This window comes from Pelophylax lessonae (genome assembly GCF_965119305.1).
Source record: "Pelophylax lessonae genome assembly, chromosome: 6".
NCBI classification, from domain to species: domain Eukaryota; kingdom Metazoa; phylum Chordata; class Amphibia; order Anura; family Ranidae; genus Pelophylax; species Pelophylax lessonae.
The window spans coordinates 231,174,289-231,187,990 of NC_138773.1; the positions used below are offsets into that span (position 1 = coordinate 231,174,289).

Sequence of the window (13,702 nt, forward strand, 5' to 3'; positions counted from 1 at the left end):
TCATTAGGATTTAAAAAAAGGAAACACGGTCGACTGATGATAAATTGCTTCAGCCAAACACTAACCATGAGTGAAATGAAAAGTTTTATCATCGGAAAAATGGCCAAGAAATCATAAATTCAGCCAGAGTATGTAAACTTATGATCACAACTGTAAATTGTCTACTACTCCACAGAAATTGCCTTAAATTTTTTTCAAGATTTGGGACAACTAGTTAAGAGACCCTGAGCCTAGCACCAACGTCATTATTGTTAGACAGACTCTTAGGTTGGGATACCCTGGAAACTATAGGGATCAACTATCAAAGTTACCTTAAACTTCTATACAATGATCAGCTTCTGTAAGGTTTTACCCCCTTCAAAATCATTTTTTTCACACAAAGGGATCTTTGTTTGGGTGGTATTTTATCACCACTAGGTTTTTTTCCTATATAAAACAAAAAAAAAAAATAGCAAAAATTCTAATCACCACACATTTTTCTGAGGTTCCGTTATAAATGTTTGCAAATAACCTTTCTTGTTATTTGGCCAAAGTGTATTCTGCTACATTTTTTTGGTAAAAATAACCCAAATCAGTGTATATTATTAAATCTTTGTAAAGGTTATAGAGTCTACAAACTATAGTATATATATTTGAAAATTGATAGCTCTTGTACTGGGGCCCTAAAATACCAGAACAGTGCAAATCCCACCCCCCCCCCCCCTCCCCCAAATGACCCCTTTTTGGAAAGTAGACAGTCTAAGGAATTTAGTAAGAGGCATTGCAAGTTTTTTGAAGTTGTAATTTTTTATCTCAATTATTTGAATAAAGTATTGAAATTAATTAAATAAAATGTGTTTTTTTGTTTTTAACATACGGTCACCAGTGCACTACAGCATCATTATATGACTGGCATGGCGGTACATAGTACGTAAAAAAATAAAATAATTTTTATTTCTTTATTTTTTAGGATTTTTTTTTCCCTTTTAACATACTGCAGAGTAGTTAATTGTCGTCATAGTAACACTGTACAACTCGGGGGTACGTCAGTATGACGCTGAGCCTGTGGGTGGGCCGCAAGTGGTTGAGATAGTTTTCAGGCATTCTTAACTATTCTATTGAAATATTATAATACTGGTAAAGAAAGCAAGGTCTATAAAGGCATGATGTGATACAAGTGTGAGCAGCTCCTGTTTTGGTTTATCTTATTATTTTTAGTTTAATAGATTTTTTTCATTAAAACTGGGCGAGTTTGTAGCCAGGGGTCAATTCTTGTTTTAATAAAAATTACAAATTCAATTGGCTTTTAGTCTTCCAAAAAAAAAAAAAAAACAAGCATTTGACTTGAGGCACAATATAATATCATGGGAGTAGCGTTTAACAAAATAAAAAAGTATTCACACACTTTAGCATGAACTCATAGCAGTTCTCTCACAAATGTATATGCTATGTAAAAGTAAATTTTTGTTTTATTTCAGAGTACAAAATCATCTAGAGTAGATAATCATTACTACCCTTTTGGGTTGTTGCCAACCATGTCCCATTAAAGTGGGTTTCCTTCATGTCATGTTATGTACAGACAACAAGAGGAAAGTAAGCTTTATTTCTGTTTTGGTGACCAGGTGTTAGCCAAGAGATTCTGTGCATGATCAGTCTTATACAGGGGAGAGATGCCAGGGGAGGCTGCTGTATACCAGGAACCACTATGTCGAATTGGCTATCAGGAGATTGACAGATCCTTTTCAGGGAATGCTTGTTTGACCATCCTGTTGGCTCAGGGGGTCAAATTCCCAAGATGAGCGGCCATCCATATGTACGGTGGGGGTGCTGCACGTTCTATGACACCTGCATGCCCTATCTTGAGCCAATTCTTTTGCACCAAAAAAAAAAAAAAGAAAAAGGTAATTGCCCTGTTAAAGATTGGTCCTCGAATACAGAATCATGTTGGTTGTTCATTGCCCTAGTCCAGTTTTCTACAATTTGACATATTGAAATTGCAGCGAGAGCTGGTTGCAGGGCTGGGCCTGCAAGCGTAAAGAAAGCTTTTGGGAGCATCTTAAAGTTTCAGACTCTTTGAATGAAGGAACATCTTCAATTAGTACACTGAGATGTTTAAGATGGAGACAGATGGATCAACTACAGAAGCAAACCACGTTTTAGAACACTCCTTTTCTACTGGATAGCGTTTGCCAAAGATTTTTTGAGGAGTGATCCAATTATTATAAACTGCACATTCTATTTGTTCATAAACAGGGAATGTCTTAATAGATGTTGCAGGTCTCCTTGTACCCAGTGGCATGGTAAGTCAGAGTACCGCCAAGTATCACAATACAAAGGATTTTGTGCATTGCAGCAGTGACCTGGCGTGATGTGCCCGCTTGAGAAGTAAAGCAAGGTCCAAAAAAAAGACATGGATGAGCGAGTTTGGGGTGGAGGAACTTGACTGGCCTGCACAGAGTCCGAACCTCAACCCAATAGAATGCCTTTGGGATGAATTGGAGTGGAGACTGCAAGCCAGGCCTTCTTGTCTACATCAGTGCCCCACAAATGCACTTCTGGAAAAAATGGTCAAACATTCCCACAGATGCATTCCCAAAACTTGTGGACAGGCTTCCCAGAAGAGTTTGATCCAATATTGAATCCTACAGACTAAGGACTGGGATGCCATTAAAATTCATGTGCATGTAAAAGCAGGCATCCCAATACTTTTGGTAATATAAAGTATGTGCTAATCCAGGCTTCAGTTTTCAATGCCTTACCTGAAGAGACTTCTCCCTGTGTGCAAGTTTTTGTTGAATTATATGCTTTTCTTCTTCAAACCTTTGGCTTTCCACCTCCCGTTGTGTCTGCGCTGTTTGCATGAGAACAGACATGGCCTCCTCTTTACTCTCCAGCTCATTTCTATATGTTTTAGAAGGGAAAATGAAATCTCCTTATAAAAGCAATAAGAGCATTAATTACATTAATCTCTGAAAACAACAATAAGCATGTAAACCGGCCACTCCCACCACCTCCACAGCCCAGCACTCCAGTAAGCACGGGAGGGGCAGTGCAGAAAGCTGTGACTGTCAGTCCTCAGCTCAGGGAGCTGTGAAAATGGAGCGATCGGTGGTGTTTGACAATTCGGTTATCAGCGTTCAAGTCGGGGGGACAGATGCAGCATTGAACCGATGCTGCATCCACCTAGGCAAGTATGATTCCCCAAAAAAATTAAATTCCGATACTTCTAAGAAAACTACTTTAACCACTTGCCGACCGCCCGCCACAGTTTTACTGAGGCAGGCTGGCTCGGCTGTGCGAAACGACGTAGGAGTACATCGGTTCGCAGGTGTGGTGCTGGGGGGCAAGCTCGAGCTACCGCCCCCACTAGGCAGCGGGGATGCCGATCCACGGGACCAGCGGCCACGATTGCCGCCAGGCACCCGCAATCCCTCCACGCTGAGAGAGAAGGACTGTCAGCTGTTGTAAACACAGCTGACCGTTGTTCTCTCTGAAATGATCACAGAGCGCCTGTGATCCTTCTATATAGAATCACAGGTCTCTATGATCATTTCACAAGCCCATCCCCCATACAGTTAGAAATGACTCCACTAGGCTCACAATTAACCCTTTGATCATCCCCATGTTAACCCTTTCCCTGCCAGTGTCATTATTACAGTAACAGTGTTTATTTTTAGCACTGATTACTGTAGTAATGTCACTGCCCCCCCACCCGAAAAGTGTCAAAAATGTCAGTTAGGGGCCCGGTCTGCCGCAATGTTACAGTCCCGCTAAAAAACACAGATCGCCGCCATTACTAGTAAAAATAAATAAAAATGACAAATCTTTTCCCTACTTTGTAGAAGCGTTAACTTTTGCGCAAACCAATCAAAATACGCTTATTGTGATTTTTTTTTTTTTTTATTTTGGGAATGTTATATAGCAGAATGTGAAAAATATTATTTTGTTTTGTTTTCAGAACGATCGCTCTTTTTTTGTTTATAGTGCAAAAAAATAAAGTGCAGGACGTGATCAAATACCACCAAAAGAAAGCGTTATTTGTGTGAAAAAAAAAAAAAAAAAAAAGGACATCCAATTTTATTTAGGTACAGTGTCTAACAACCGCACAATTTTCTGTTAAACTAACACAGTGCCGAATTGCAAAAAATGGCCCGGTCATTAAGAGGGTCCAGAACTGGTTAAAGAGTAGTAATTAAAATACTTATCACACCTCAGTTTAGTTGCTTCGATCTGCATTTCTTTCTGTTGCCTTTTCAGCTTTTCAAGCTCCAGCTGCAGTTCCTCTACTTCAGAATGGAGTTGAGATACAGTAGACTGTTCCTGGAGTAACAGCTTGTGCTGCTCTGTGGACCGCTCCTGTTCCCTCGACAAGGAACCTTTTAAATCTTCAGCAATGGCACCCTCTTGCTGTAATTTGTATTCATACAGTTCCACTGGAAGAAGGCCAAAAACAGTTCAATAAATATTTCACAGCAATTCTTTGGGCCCGTTATACACTTGTCCTGGTGCACCTGAAGGTCCAGGACATGTGCTTATGTCAGACAAGTATGAGTAGTCAGGATGGTATAATAGGATATTGAAAAAAAAAAAAACCTTGCAGAAAAGATCCTACAGTCCTTTTAGTTCTCATCTGTTCCCTCACTGACTAAATTAATTCTGCATTAGTGCACCTCTTTCCCAACTACTTGCTTTCCAACACGATAGATCCTTACTTTTCAAATAAATAGGGCAAAGTAATGCTCATAGAAGGTGCCACTAAGAAGCCATTTGCCATTTAACAGAAGGTATTGCTCTGCCTCTTAGGATCATGTACTTACCTTGCTTGCGCAGCTGGTGTTCTTTTGTGTGCCCCTTTTCTTCAGCACTGATGAGGGCATCTTGCAGTTGTTGTAGTTTTTCTTGGTTTTGAAGATGTGCCAATCTTAACTGTGAACGTAGATCCTGAATTTCAGATAACAGGCTGTTCCGGTCCATGGCTAGGACATGTTCCAAGACAAGGCGCTTCTGTTCCTCCTAAGACAGACGATTCATGACTTAACTAGATAGGCAGAACTTTATAGCTAGTAAACCATAGTAAGGTGGCCCAAAAGAAAAAAAAAATCCTTACACTAAAACTATAAACTTGTGTACAGCATTGCCTTTTTAAAATATTGTATTAACGTATTAAATCACATATACAAAAATAAAATAACAAAAACTGGAGTTTATTTTATGCCCATTATAGAAGATGTCCTTTAACTCAGTAGGTACACATTTTCCCACAACATTTGACAACCCCTGACCAGAAATTAGGAATACTGGACCCCAAGATTTCAGCATAGCACGTACATGTGAATGCATCAAACAAAAACGGAAAAGTGACGGCAGAAAAAAAGACCGTGTAGTCCATTAAGTCTGCCTGTTTTATTTTTGCCTGTTATATTGTTAATACAGGTTTTGTATTTTTTTTTTTAAAGAATAGATATAGGTTTGTCCCAAGCATGTTTGAAGCTACTTAATGTTAACTGACTCACTACCTCTGCTGGAAGTTTATTCCAAGCATCAACTACCCTTATAGTAAAAGAATACTTTCTAAGATAAGAACAGGATGCTGTAAAACAGCCAGATTTCTAGGGAAAAAAAAAAAAAACCTTGCTACAAATCAATGTGTATCATTGCATTCTGACTCACCTGCTCCTTTATTAGGTGTTCTACTTTTTCTGATAGTGAACTGTCTCCAGTGCCACCATGGTGGAGCTGTGACTGAAGTTCCAAACGTAGATACGCTCTCTCACTTTCCAAAAGAGCCTGAACACTTTGTAATAAGTCCCGTCTCCAGTCTGATGCAGAACTTTCCTAAAATAAAAACATTTTAGAAACACATTTATGCTCCAAAATTATATATCTATATAAATATCTAGATTTATATCTCCAGTAAATTACAAATCCTTGAGGACAGTATAGAGACAACTTCCTCATACACCGTGGGTTTATAGGCTCGTACCTTCAGGTGACTTTATGTCCACAAGCTTTTGAGGACACGGTACCTCCTTTAGGCTGAGTTCACATCTGTGCGAGTTGGTTCCCACTGTTGGGCCGCACCTGTTCCAACAGCCGCAACCACCCACACAGAAAAACATGCTGGATGCGTGTGGGTGCCATTAATCCTAATGGCACATCGCACACACTGGAAATCACACATGCACATGCAGTTCCCCTGTGGGCTGCAATTCAAGAAATGATACACGGACCTTTTCCCTGCATTTCAGGAGGCATTCAAATGAATGGGCTTCTATGCAAAACCTAGCTTGCAGAGCCACATCAATGTGAACTTAGCCTTACAAGCCTACCCTAAGATATGGAGTTTACAGGCAAGCCAAATCTTCTCTGATCATAGTCGTACAGTACAGTGGCATCTTATTCATACGCTATGGAAAGTCCCAAAGCAAAGAATATACTGTAAGGGTGGGCAACAACTAGGCAAAGAGAATTATGCCAACAAGCAAAAAAAACCCGAGGTTCAGAGTGCTGCTGCTAGAAACCTGAGGTCAAAAGCTGTGTCAACAGAAGAATGGATATCCACCTGAAAAAACTCTGGAAAAGTAGGAATAGAAGACTAGATGCTGGCCTTAGAGTTGATTAACACAGACTTGGTGTTTAAAGACCGAGGATACTCCAGCAGATCTGGTGGACTGTGTGCACAAGAGTTCAAGTGGAGGTTTTTATTTAGAAGCATAGGCTCTAGCAATCAAGTCCCTTATTGATTTTGAGGAGGGATGCCCTTTGCGAGTACCAGAGGAAAGGACAAATAGGAAGTTTGTTTACCTGACAGAAGCAGTATCTTTTAGGTACACTCAAATAGCTCTGACTACATCCAGGCAATGTAGAGAGACTGCCTTTGGGTGCTTAGGAGCAAGACACAAGAATGTTAAAACTATGTAACCACAGAGATGTAATGCAGAAACCACCTTTGAAAGAAAGGATGGTCTAGGGCCTAATACAACCTTGTCATTGTGAAGTACTCTTTAAAGTAAAAAGGACGCTTGCCCAGAGACACATCTGGCAGACATGATAGCCACCAGAAAGGCAAAAGACAACCAAGGGAAGCACAGGGTGCTGCAAAGGGGACCCGATGTAAGAATCATTTTGCATAAAAGCTTTTACAAGGGAATAAGACTCTAAAGGCCTCTGAAAAACGTGCCCCTTCAGGGTGCGAACCGCTAGATTCAGGTCAAGCGCTGTTTGTAGGAAGGCCTGGATGCGAGGCACAGAGTAATCTCTGGGATTAAAATCACTGCACTCACACCGCAAAAATGTGTATAAAAGATCACACACGAAAAAGAATATACAAGTACGATAAGTCTTCCTGAAAGTAGCATTTCTTGCTTTTAGCAAAGTAGGAATCACAGATTCGGAAACCCTTCTGTCTGTTAGGACCTGGGTTTCAAAAGATATGCCATTAAGGACATACTGTGAAGCAGGGTGGAAAAGAAAGCAGATCTGACCTGTTGGGAAAAGGCTAGAGTCATTTGCAAGAAGTCAAAATTTTGTCCTTTTTATGAGGTGGTAAGTAAAACATTGGACAGAGGGGTGGCTGTAGTATACTTGGATTTTGCAAAAGTGTTTGACATAGTTACCCACACACCGCTAATGTGTAAGGTAAAGTCTTCAGGTTTGGAAGGATCAGTTTGTAAATGGATAGAAACGGGTTAAGAGATAGAATTCAGAGAGTAGTGGGTATTAATTCTTACTCTAAATAGTCTAAGGTCATCAGTGGTGTACCCCAATGTTCAGTGTCGGGACCCTTACTTTTTAATACATTTATAAATTATTATTATAATACAGGATTTATATATCGCCAACAGTTTGCGCAGCGCTTCAATGATATAGGGTCTGGTATTAAAGTACTTTTTCAGTCTTTGCAGATTACACCAAGCAATGTAGTGGAAGAACTTCCTTACAGGATGTCTCTAACTTACAAGTGGAACTCAATGCTTAATTGGGTGACTGTGTGGCAAATGAGGTTTAATGTTGATAAACGTAAAGTTATGCACTTGGGGGCTAAGAATAAGCATGCATCATACATACTGGGGGGGGGGGGGGGGTGGGGGGTAAAACTGGGGGAATCCATAGTGGAGAATGCTGTACCCTTTCTTTTGGTGGTATTTGATCACCTGTGCGATTTTTACTTTTTGCGCTATAAACAAAAAAAGAGCGACAATTTTGAAAAAACAACAATATTTTTCACATTTTTTTTTATATGAAATCCCCCCCCCCCCCCCCCCAAAAAAAAAAAAAAAAAGTTTAAAAATCAAAATTTAACATTTTAGGCCAATTTGTTTTCTGCTACATATTTTTGGTAAAAAAAAAAAAAAATCGCAATAAGCGTATTTTGATTGGTTTGCGCAAAAGTTATCGCAGCTACTAACTACAGGAAAGATTTAGGTCATTTTTATTGTTTTTTTTTTTTTTTTTTTTTTAACTAGTAATGGCGGCGATCTGCGATTTTTTTTGCGGGCCTGAGACATTGTGGTGGACAGATCGGACCCCTGACATTTTTGACACTTTTGGGGGTACCAGTGACATTACTACAGTAATCAGTGCTATAAACATGCACTGTTACTGTAATAATGACACTGGCAGGGAAGGGGGTTAACTTTATTAATGATTTATTAGTGATCAATGGGTTAAATGTATGCCTGGTGCTTACCGATGTGTGTGGGGGGAGGAGATTGTGTGACACAGACACAGATCACAGGTTCAGCTATGCTGAATCCTGTAATCTGTCCCTGCCTGTCACATAGGAGATCCGCCCGCTTTGTTTACACAAGCGGGTGGATTTCCTCACTCAATCCCCGACGATCGGGGAAGAGCGGCGGTGATCACCGCCTCTCCTCCCCTGGCCCGACTCCCGCTGTGTCTGAATACAGCGGGAGCGAGCCTCCGGCGGCGTGCATTCGCTGCCGAGAAGGGGAGGAGTCCAGCGACATAGGTCTACGTCGCTGGACGATAACGAGCCACTTTGCCGCAGTACCAGCTCAGTGAGCGGTCGGCAAGTGGTTAAAGTCATCACAGAGGACAAGGGGGCACTCTTTACGTCTAAAGCCCCGTACACACACGCAGATCGTCGTCATACAAATGTTCGTCTTTTCTCCCCGGGATGTCGGTGTCTGTTGAAAAGTGCAAAGACAGCACAAGGACAGCACAAGAATTTTGTCCGCAGACTTCAGCTGACTGCAGAAGTGATGTCATGTAATGGTTAACTTTCCCTGTGTTTTTTATTTTCTGAGCATGCCCAGTCTTGCAAATCTGCGGTCTGTCGGCTGATTTCTGTACTGACAGGCGAACAATCGTCCGTTCTGGTGTCTGCAGACAAAAATTTTCATGTTTGCAAGAAAGACTCTTGTCCGCGGATTGTGTGCAGACATCTGTCGGAGGCACCATACTAATGCCCCGTACACACGTGCAGATTATCTGAAGACTTTTGTCTGCAGACTTACCTTTTCTATGTAGTGCAAGGGCCTGCCGGATTACATACAAATTGAAAGTGTTTAGGTTTGACCTCATATTATATGGTTTTGGTAAGTCTGCAGACAAAAGTCTTCAGAAAATCTGCACGTGTGTACGGGGCATAACACGCATACAATCGGCAGATCTTTCGTCCGCCGACGTTTGTATGACGACGATCTGCGTGTGTGTACGGGGCTTAAGGGAAAAGAGATTTTGTCTCAATATGGAAATGTTCCTTCACAGTAAGAGCTGTAAAAATGTGGAATACACTCCCTCCAAAGGTGGTACTGGCCAGCTCAGAAGCTTTTTTTTAAAAAAAAGGCCTGGATTTGTTCCTAGGTGTACATAATATAACTGGGTACTAACATTTATAGGTAAAGTCGATACAGGGAATATCCGATTGCCTCTCGGGGGATCAGGAAGGATTTTTTTCCCCTGCATTAGCAAATTGGATTATGCTTTGCTGTGGTTTTTCGCCTTCCTCTGGATCAACTGTGGGTAAAGGATTGTGTATATGGGATTGTATGGTTGTGTTTTCTTTTTAGTTTTTTTATTGGTTGAGCGATATGGACTTTTCTTTCTTGACTTTTTTAAACCTAACTATGCAATATTCTCAGCCAGTTTGATGCCAGAAGAATCATCCTTCCTTTCTTGCTCTATTTTGTAGAGCAGGTGAGGCAGAATATGCAGTGGAAGGAGGGCATAAATTAGCCTGAACAGAGACATCTGAGGCCAGAGATAGAGGGGTCCTGGTTGTGGATACAACCAGAGGTATTTGTTATTGCTGTAGCTGGAGGCTAGGGTTTCAACATTCGGAGCCCCTATCTTTGGAATATAAAATTGAACACATCTGGATGAAGAGACCATTCCCTTTGTTCCAAGAAGTTGAGGCTGAGAAAAAAACTCATGGGATGTGGACCACAGAAATTTCTTGACAGTGAGCACGGGTGTATCTGGTTTGCTTCTTTCAAGGTTGTCAGGCTTCTTGTGCTTCCTTGATGGTTGATATATGCCACTAGGGTGGCATTGCCTGACTGTACCTAAATTAAGTGGAAGTGTTGAAGGAACAGCCAAGATGCTGAAGGGGAAGTTTGGCATCTCCTCTTAAACATGTTCCCTGAACTGTCAAGTATTGGAAAACTCTCTCAACCTGTTGTAATATAGGTGTTTGTTTAGATTTTTCCCAACTTCCTGTGAGGTGAAACCGTTGTCACCCTGACTGAAGGTACAACTCTCTGGAATCCCAGGTAGAAATAGAAGCCAGATTAGGCTTCTAACTCCTTCTCTGCTCTACTCACAACTATAACCTTTTGACTTGACGTAAACTTTAATACCAGGCTATAGCCGGTTTGAATTCCAGTTGGAGATCATTCTTCTTTCACAATGTATACTCCAGTCACAGCCCCAATGGTATACACACACACACACCTACCTTGTTCACTTCTCCTGCAGCCTGTGCTAAGGCAGAACTTAGAGACTGGATGGTATCTTGGAGGTTCTCTCGTTCTTTCACCCAGGCATCTCTCTGAATCTGAAGCTCAGTACTCTCTGGACTGGTAACCTTTGGAATGGGCCGTTCAGACAGTTCCAGAATCTTGCAGCTTTCCTCATGAACCATATTCAACATTTTCTAGAAAAAGAGAAATTGTATGTAAAAAAAGTTACAGTCCACTAATTATGAACTACAAAAAAAGATTTCAGCTCACTAATGCAATATTGTATCAGTGTGTGGGACAGGCATCAAATTAGGATTTTTGGTTTACCAGTAAAATCCTTTTCTTGGAGTAAATCACAGGACACAGGAGTTAGTATTGATTACTACACAGGATATTAAGCCACCTTGAGGTTAATAGACACTGGCCAGAAAAAAAAAAAAAGGCAGGGATGCCTGCCCATGCATAACCTCTGCCAGCTAAGCCTCAGTTTTGTATCAAGCAATGAGGAACACAAACCAGAGGTATTCTGCAAAAGGGATTTTATAGGTAGACCAAAAATCCTAATTACTTAAACAAACATGATGTTCAAAGCAATGAATCTGAAGGGTGGGCAACATAGCAACAAGCCCAAATCCCCACATGTAAACGTGGGGACCCTTTACAAAGCCATCTACAAGATCGGTTGTCTGAAACTGGGGTCAGCAGAGGCAAATTTGTCAACTTAGCAGTTCCATGTAGCTAAAGTCGGTAACCAGGTGGGGATAAATAAAACCTCTCTTAATTTCGTCCAAGGAGTAAACCTGTTCCAAACAGAGCCAACACTAACACGTTTCAGTCTATCAAGGTATAGTAACAGTAGAAGTTTAACAATGAGTAAGCCCCGGATATGCTGAAACAAGTTAGTGTTGGCTACCCAATGTGCACCCCTTGGACGAAATAAAGAGACATTTTATTATTGATCCTCAGCTGGTTTCGGACTTTATTTACATGGAAGGACTTGTGTTGCGGAGTGGAGACCGGAAGTCAGGCACGGTAAATGGAAACCGAGCACTCTAGCCGGACCTGATTGCATTAGTGGGTTGCAGTGCCATTAGCTTACATGTATGTTGGCATCCACCTTTTAGAACTTTGTAAGCATGTGAAGACAAGGTAGTAGGATATTCTGGATCAGATTCTCTGGAATGGAACACCTGCTTAGTCCAGATCTTAAGGGCTTGGCACACTCCTCACTAGCCAGTGCTGGCTTCAGAGACTAACACCAAAGAGAATGATGCCTTAAAGAGGACTTCCCACCTCTGAAGCCTGGGACCAGGCCCGATAGGGTCTTATTTACATAGTAGCTAGGGTTAGGCTGTTTACCCAACTATTTCCTATTTAATTTTTTCTCCAAGAGGTACAGGTAAGTAAACCATTTGGGTGGCGAAAACACCTTCTCTGGGTGAGACCAATCAGCATATATCACTTTCTGCAAGTGACGGTGCACTGGGAAGGATTTGGGACACTGGGAAGGATTTGGGAATGTTTTAGAAGCCATTAAGAAACAAAACAAGGGACTTAGGGGTAAGAAAATTTAGGTAAAGGACAAACCCTGGACCCTGAGATTCTTCCTAAGATGGCTGCTCTATAAAAGGATTTCTGATCCTCAATAGCTTTCACTTACTCCTCCTGTACCGGAACTTCCGATGCCTCAAACTCTCATAAAAGGGGAGAAGGGGAAGGGGATGCTCATGCTTTCGTCCTAGGTGTTCCAGGCTAATGAACTCCTGGAAAAACAAAAATTTCCCAGTGCACTTACCAGCCAGCCTGCAAATAAACCAAATTGACCTGGTCTAACAATTCACGTTAAAAACAAAGGGTTTCATTGCACACATTTGCAGATATATGTGAAAGCCGCAGTGCAAACGTCAAAGACTCTTTGTGTACTACTGTTCTAACTATAGTTTTTGGAGTCCCCAAGATGGAGCACATACAGCAGTGGATAAATTAGGAGCATGTTTGCCTGGAGGGAGCCCACTCCGCCTTAAAAGGCACAGGGGCACACTAGAAGTCTAGCAACAGCACAATGGCAGCTGAAGACATCCAATGTGCCCCCAAAACAAATCAGCGAACAAGCTATCCAAAAAGATGGCAACCATCCCAATTTATAACTGACCTATGTAGTGATGAGCACTCTGTTTTAAGTGTAAATTGTTAGACAAGGTCAATTTGGTTTGTTTACAGGCTAGCTGGCAAGTGTTTGGAAATTTTTGTTTGTTTGTGATGTGCGTTGCCCTTCCATGTGCAACTTACCGCAAAGGCTAGTTATAAATTGGGGTGGCTAACATTTTTTTTTTTATAGCTAGTGAACTCACGGGCTAATCTTATAGTACAGAAATAGCTGCAGAGAATTCCTCCCATGACACAAAAGGAAGAGAAGGACTGTGATCCTGAAACAGTGAAGATACTAAATAAGGGCAGGGATTCAGAGCGAATTTGACTCATAGGGCAGCTATTAGGGCAAACTTTGCCGGGGGAACTCTGTACCTCATAAAGGAATCTGGAAACCCATATTGCCCATGTACCCAACTCTCTACCTACAAGAAGACATGGCTTGCTGTGGGATGACAAGCCTGAAACCCAGTGAGAAGCAGTCACACAGCTGCTGGGAGGACTCTCAGGCTATGGTGCCCACACCCTCCAAAAATACACATGCCCCCATACTTGCTACGCCACAGCATGCAGACGTCAGCTCGATTAGTGGTCATGAAAGGCAGGATTGGCTGAGATATCAGGCGGTTGCTGTTGGGCAAAGATATCCT

At 41.5% G+C, this 13,702-nt stretch overlaps 1 protein-coding gene across 1 annotated transcript in view; it reads right to left on the minus strand.

Moving 5' to 3' along the window:
- Nucleotides 1–13,702, minus strand: part of PCNT (pericentrin) — a 193,301-nt gene that overhangs the window by 42,444 nt on the left and 137,155 nt on the right. The window contains exons 35-39 of the mRNA XM_082260893.1: nt 10,901–11,098; nt 5,650–5,814; nt 4,797–4,992; nt 4,190–4,412; nt 2,739–2,880 (exon numbers count right to left, since the gene is read on the minus strand). Of these exons, the coding sequence (XP_082117019.1) occupies nt 2,739–2,880; nt 4,190–4,412; nt 4,797–4,992; nt 5,650–5,814; nt 10,901–11,098 (924 nt within the window). The remainder of the gene's footprint in view (nt 1–2,738; nt 2,881–4,189; nt 4,413–4,796; nt 4,993–5,649; nt 5,815–10,900; nt 11,099–13,702) is intronic.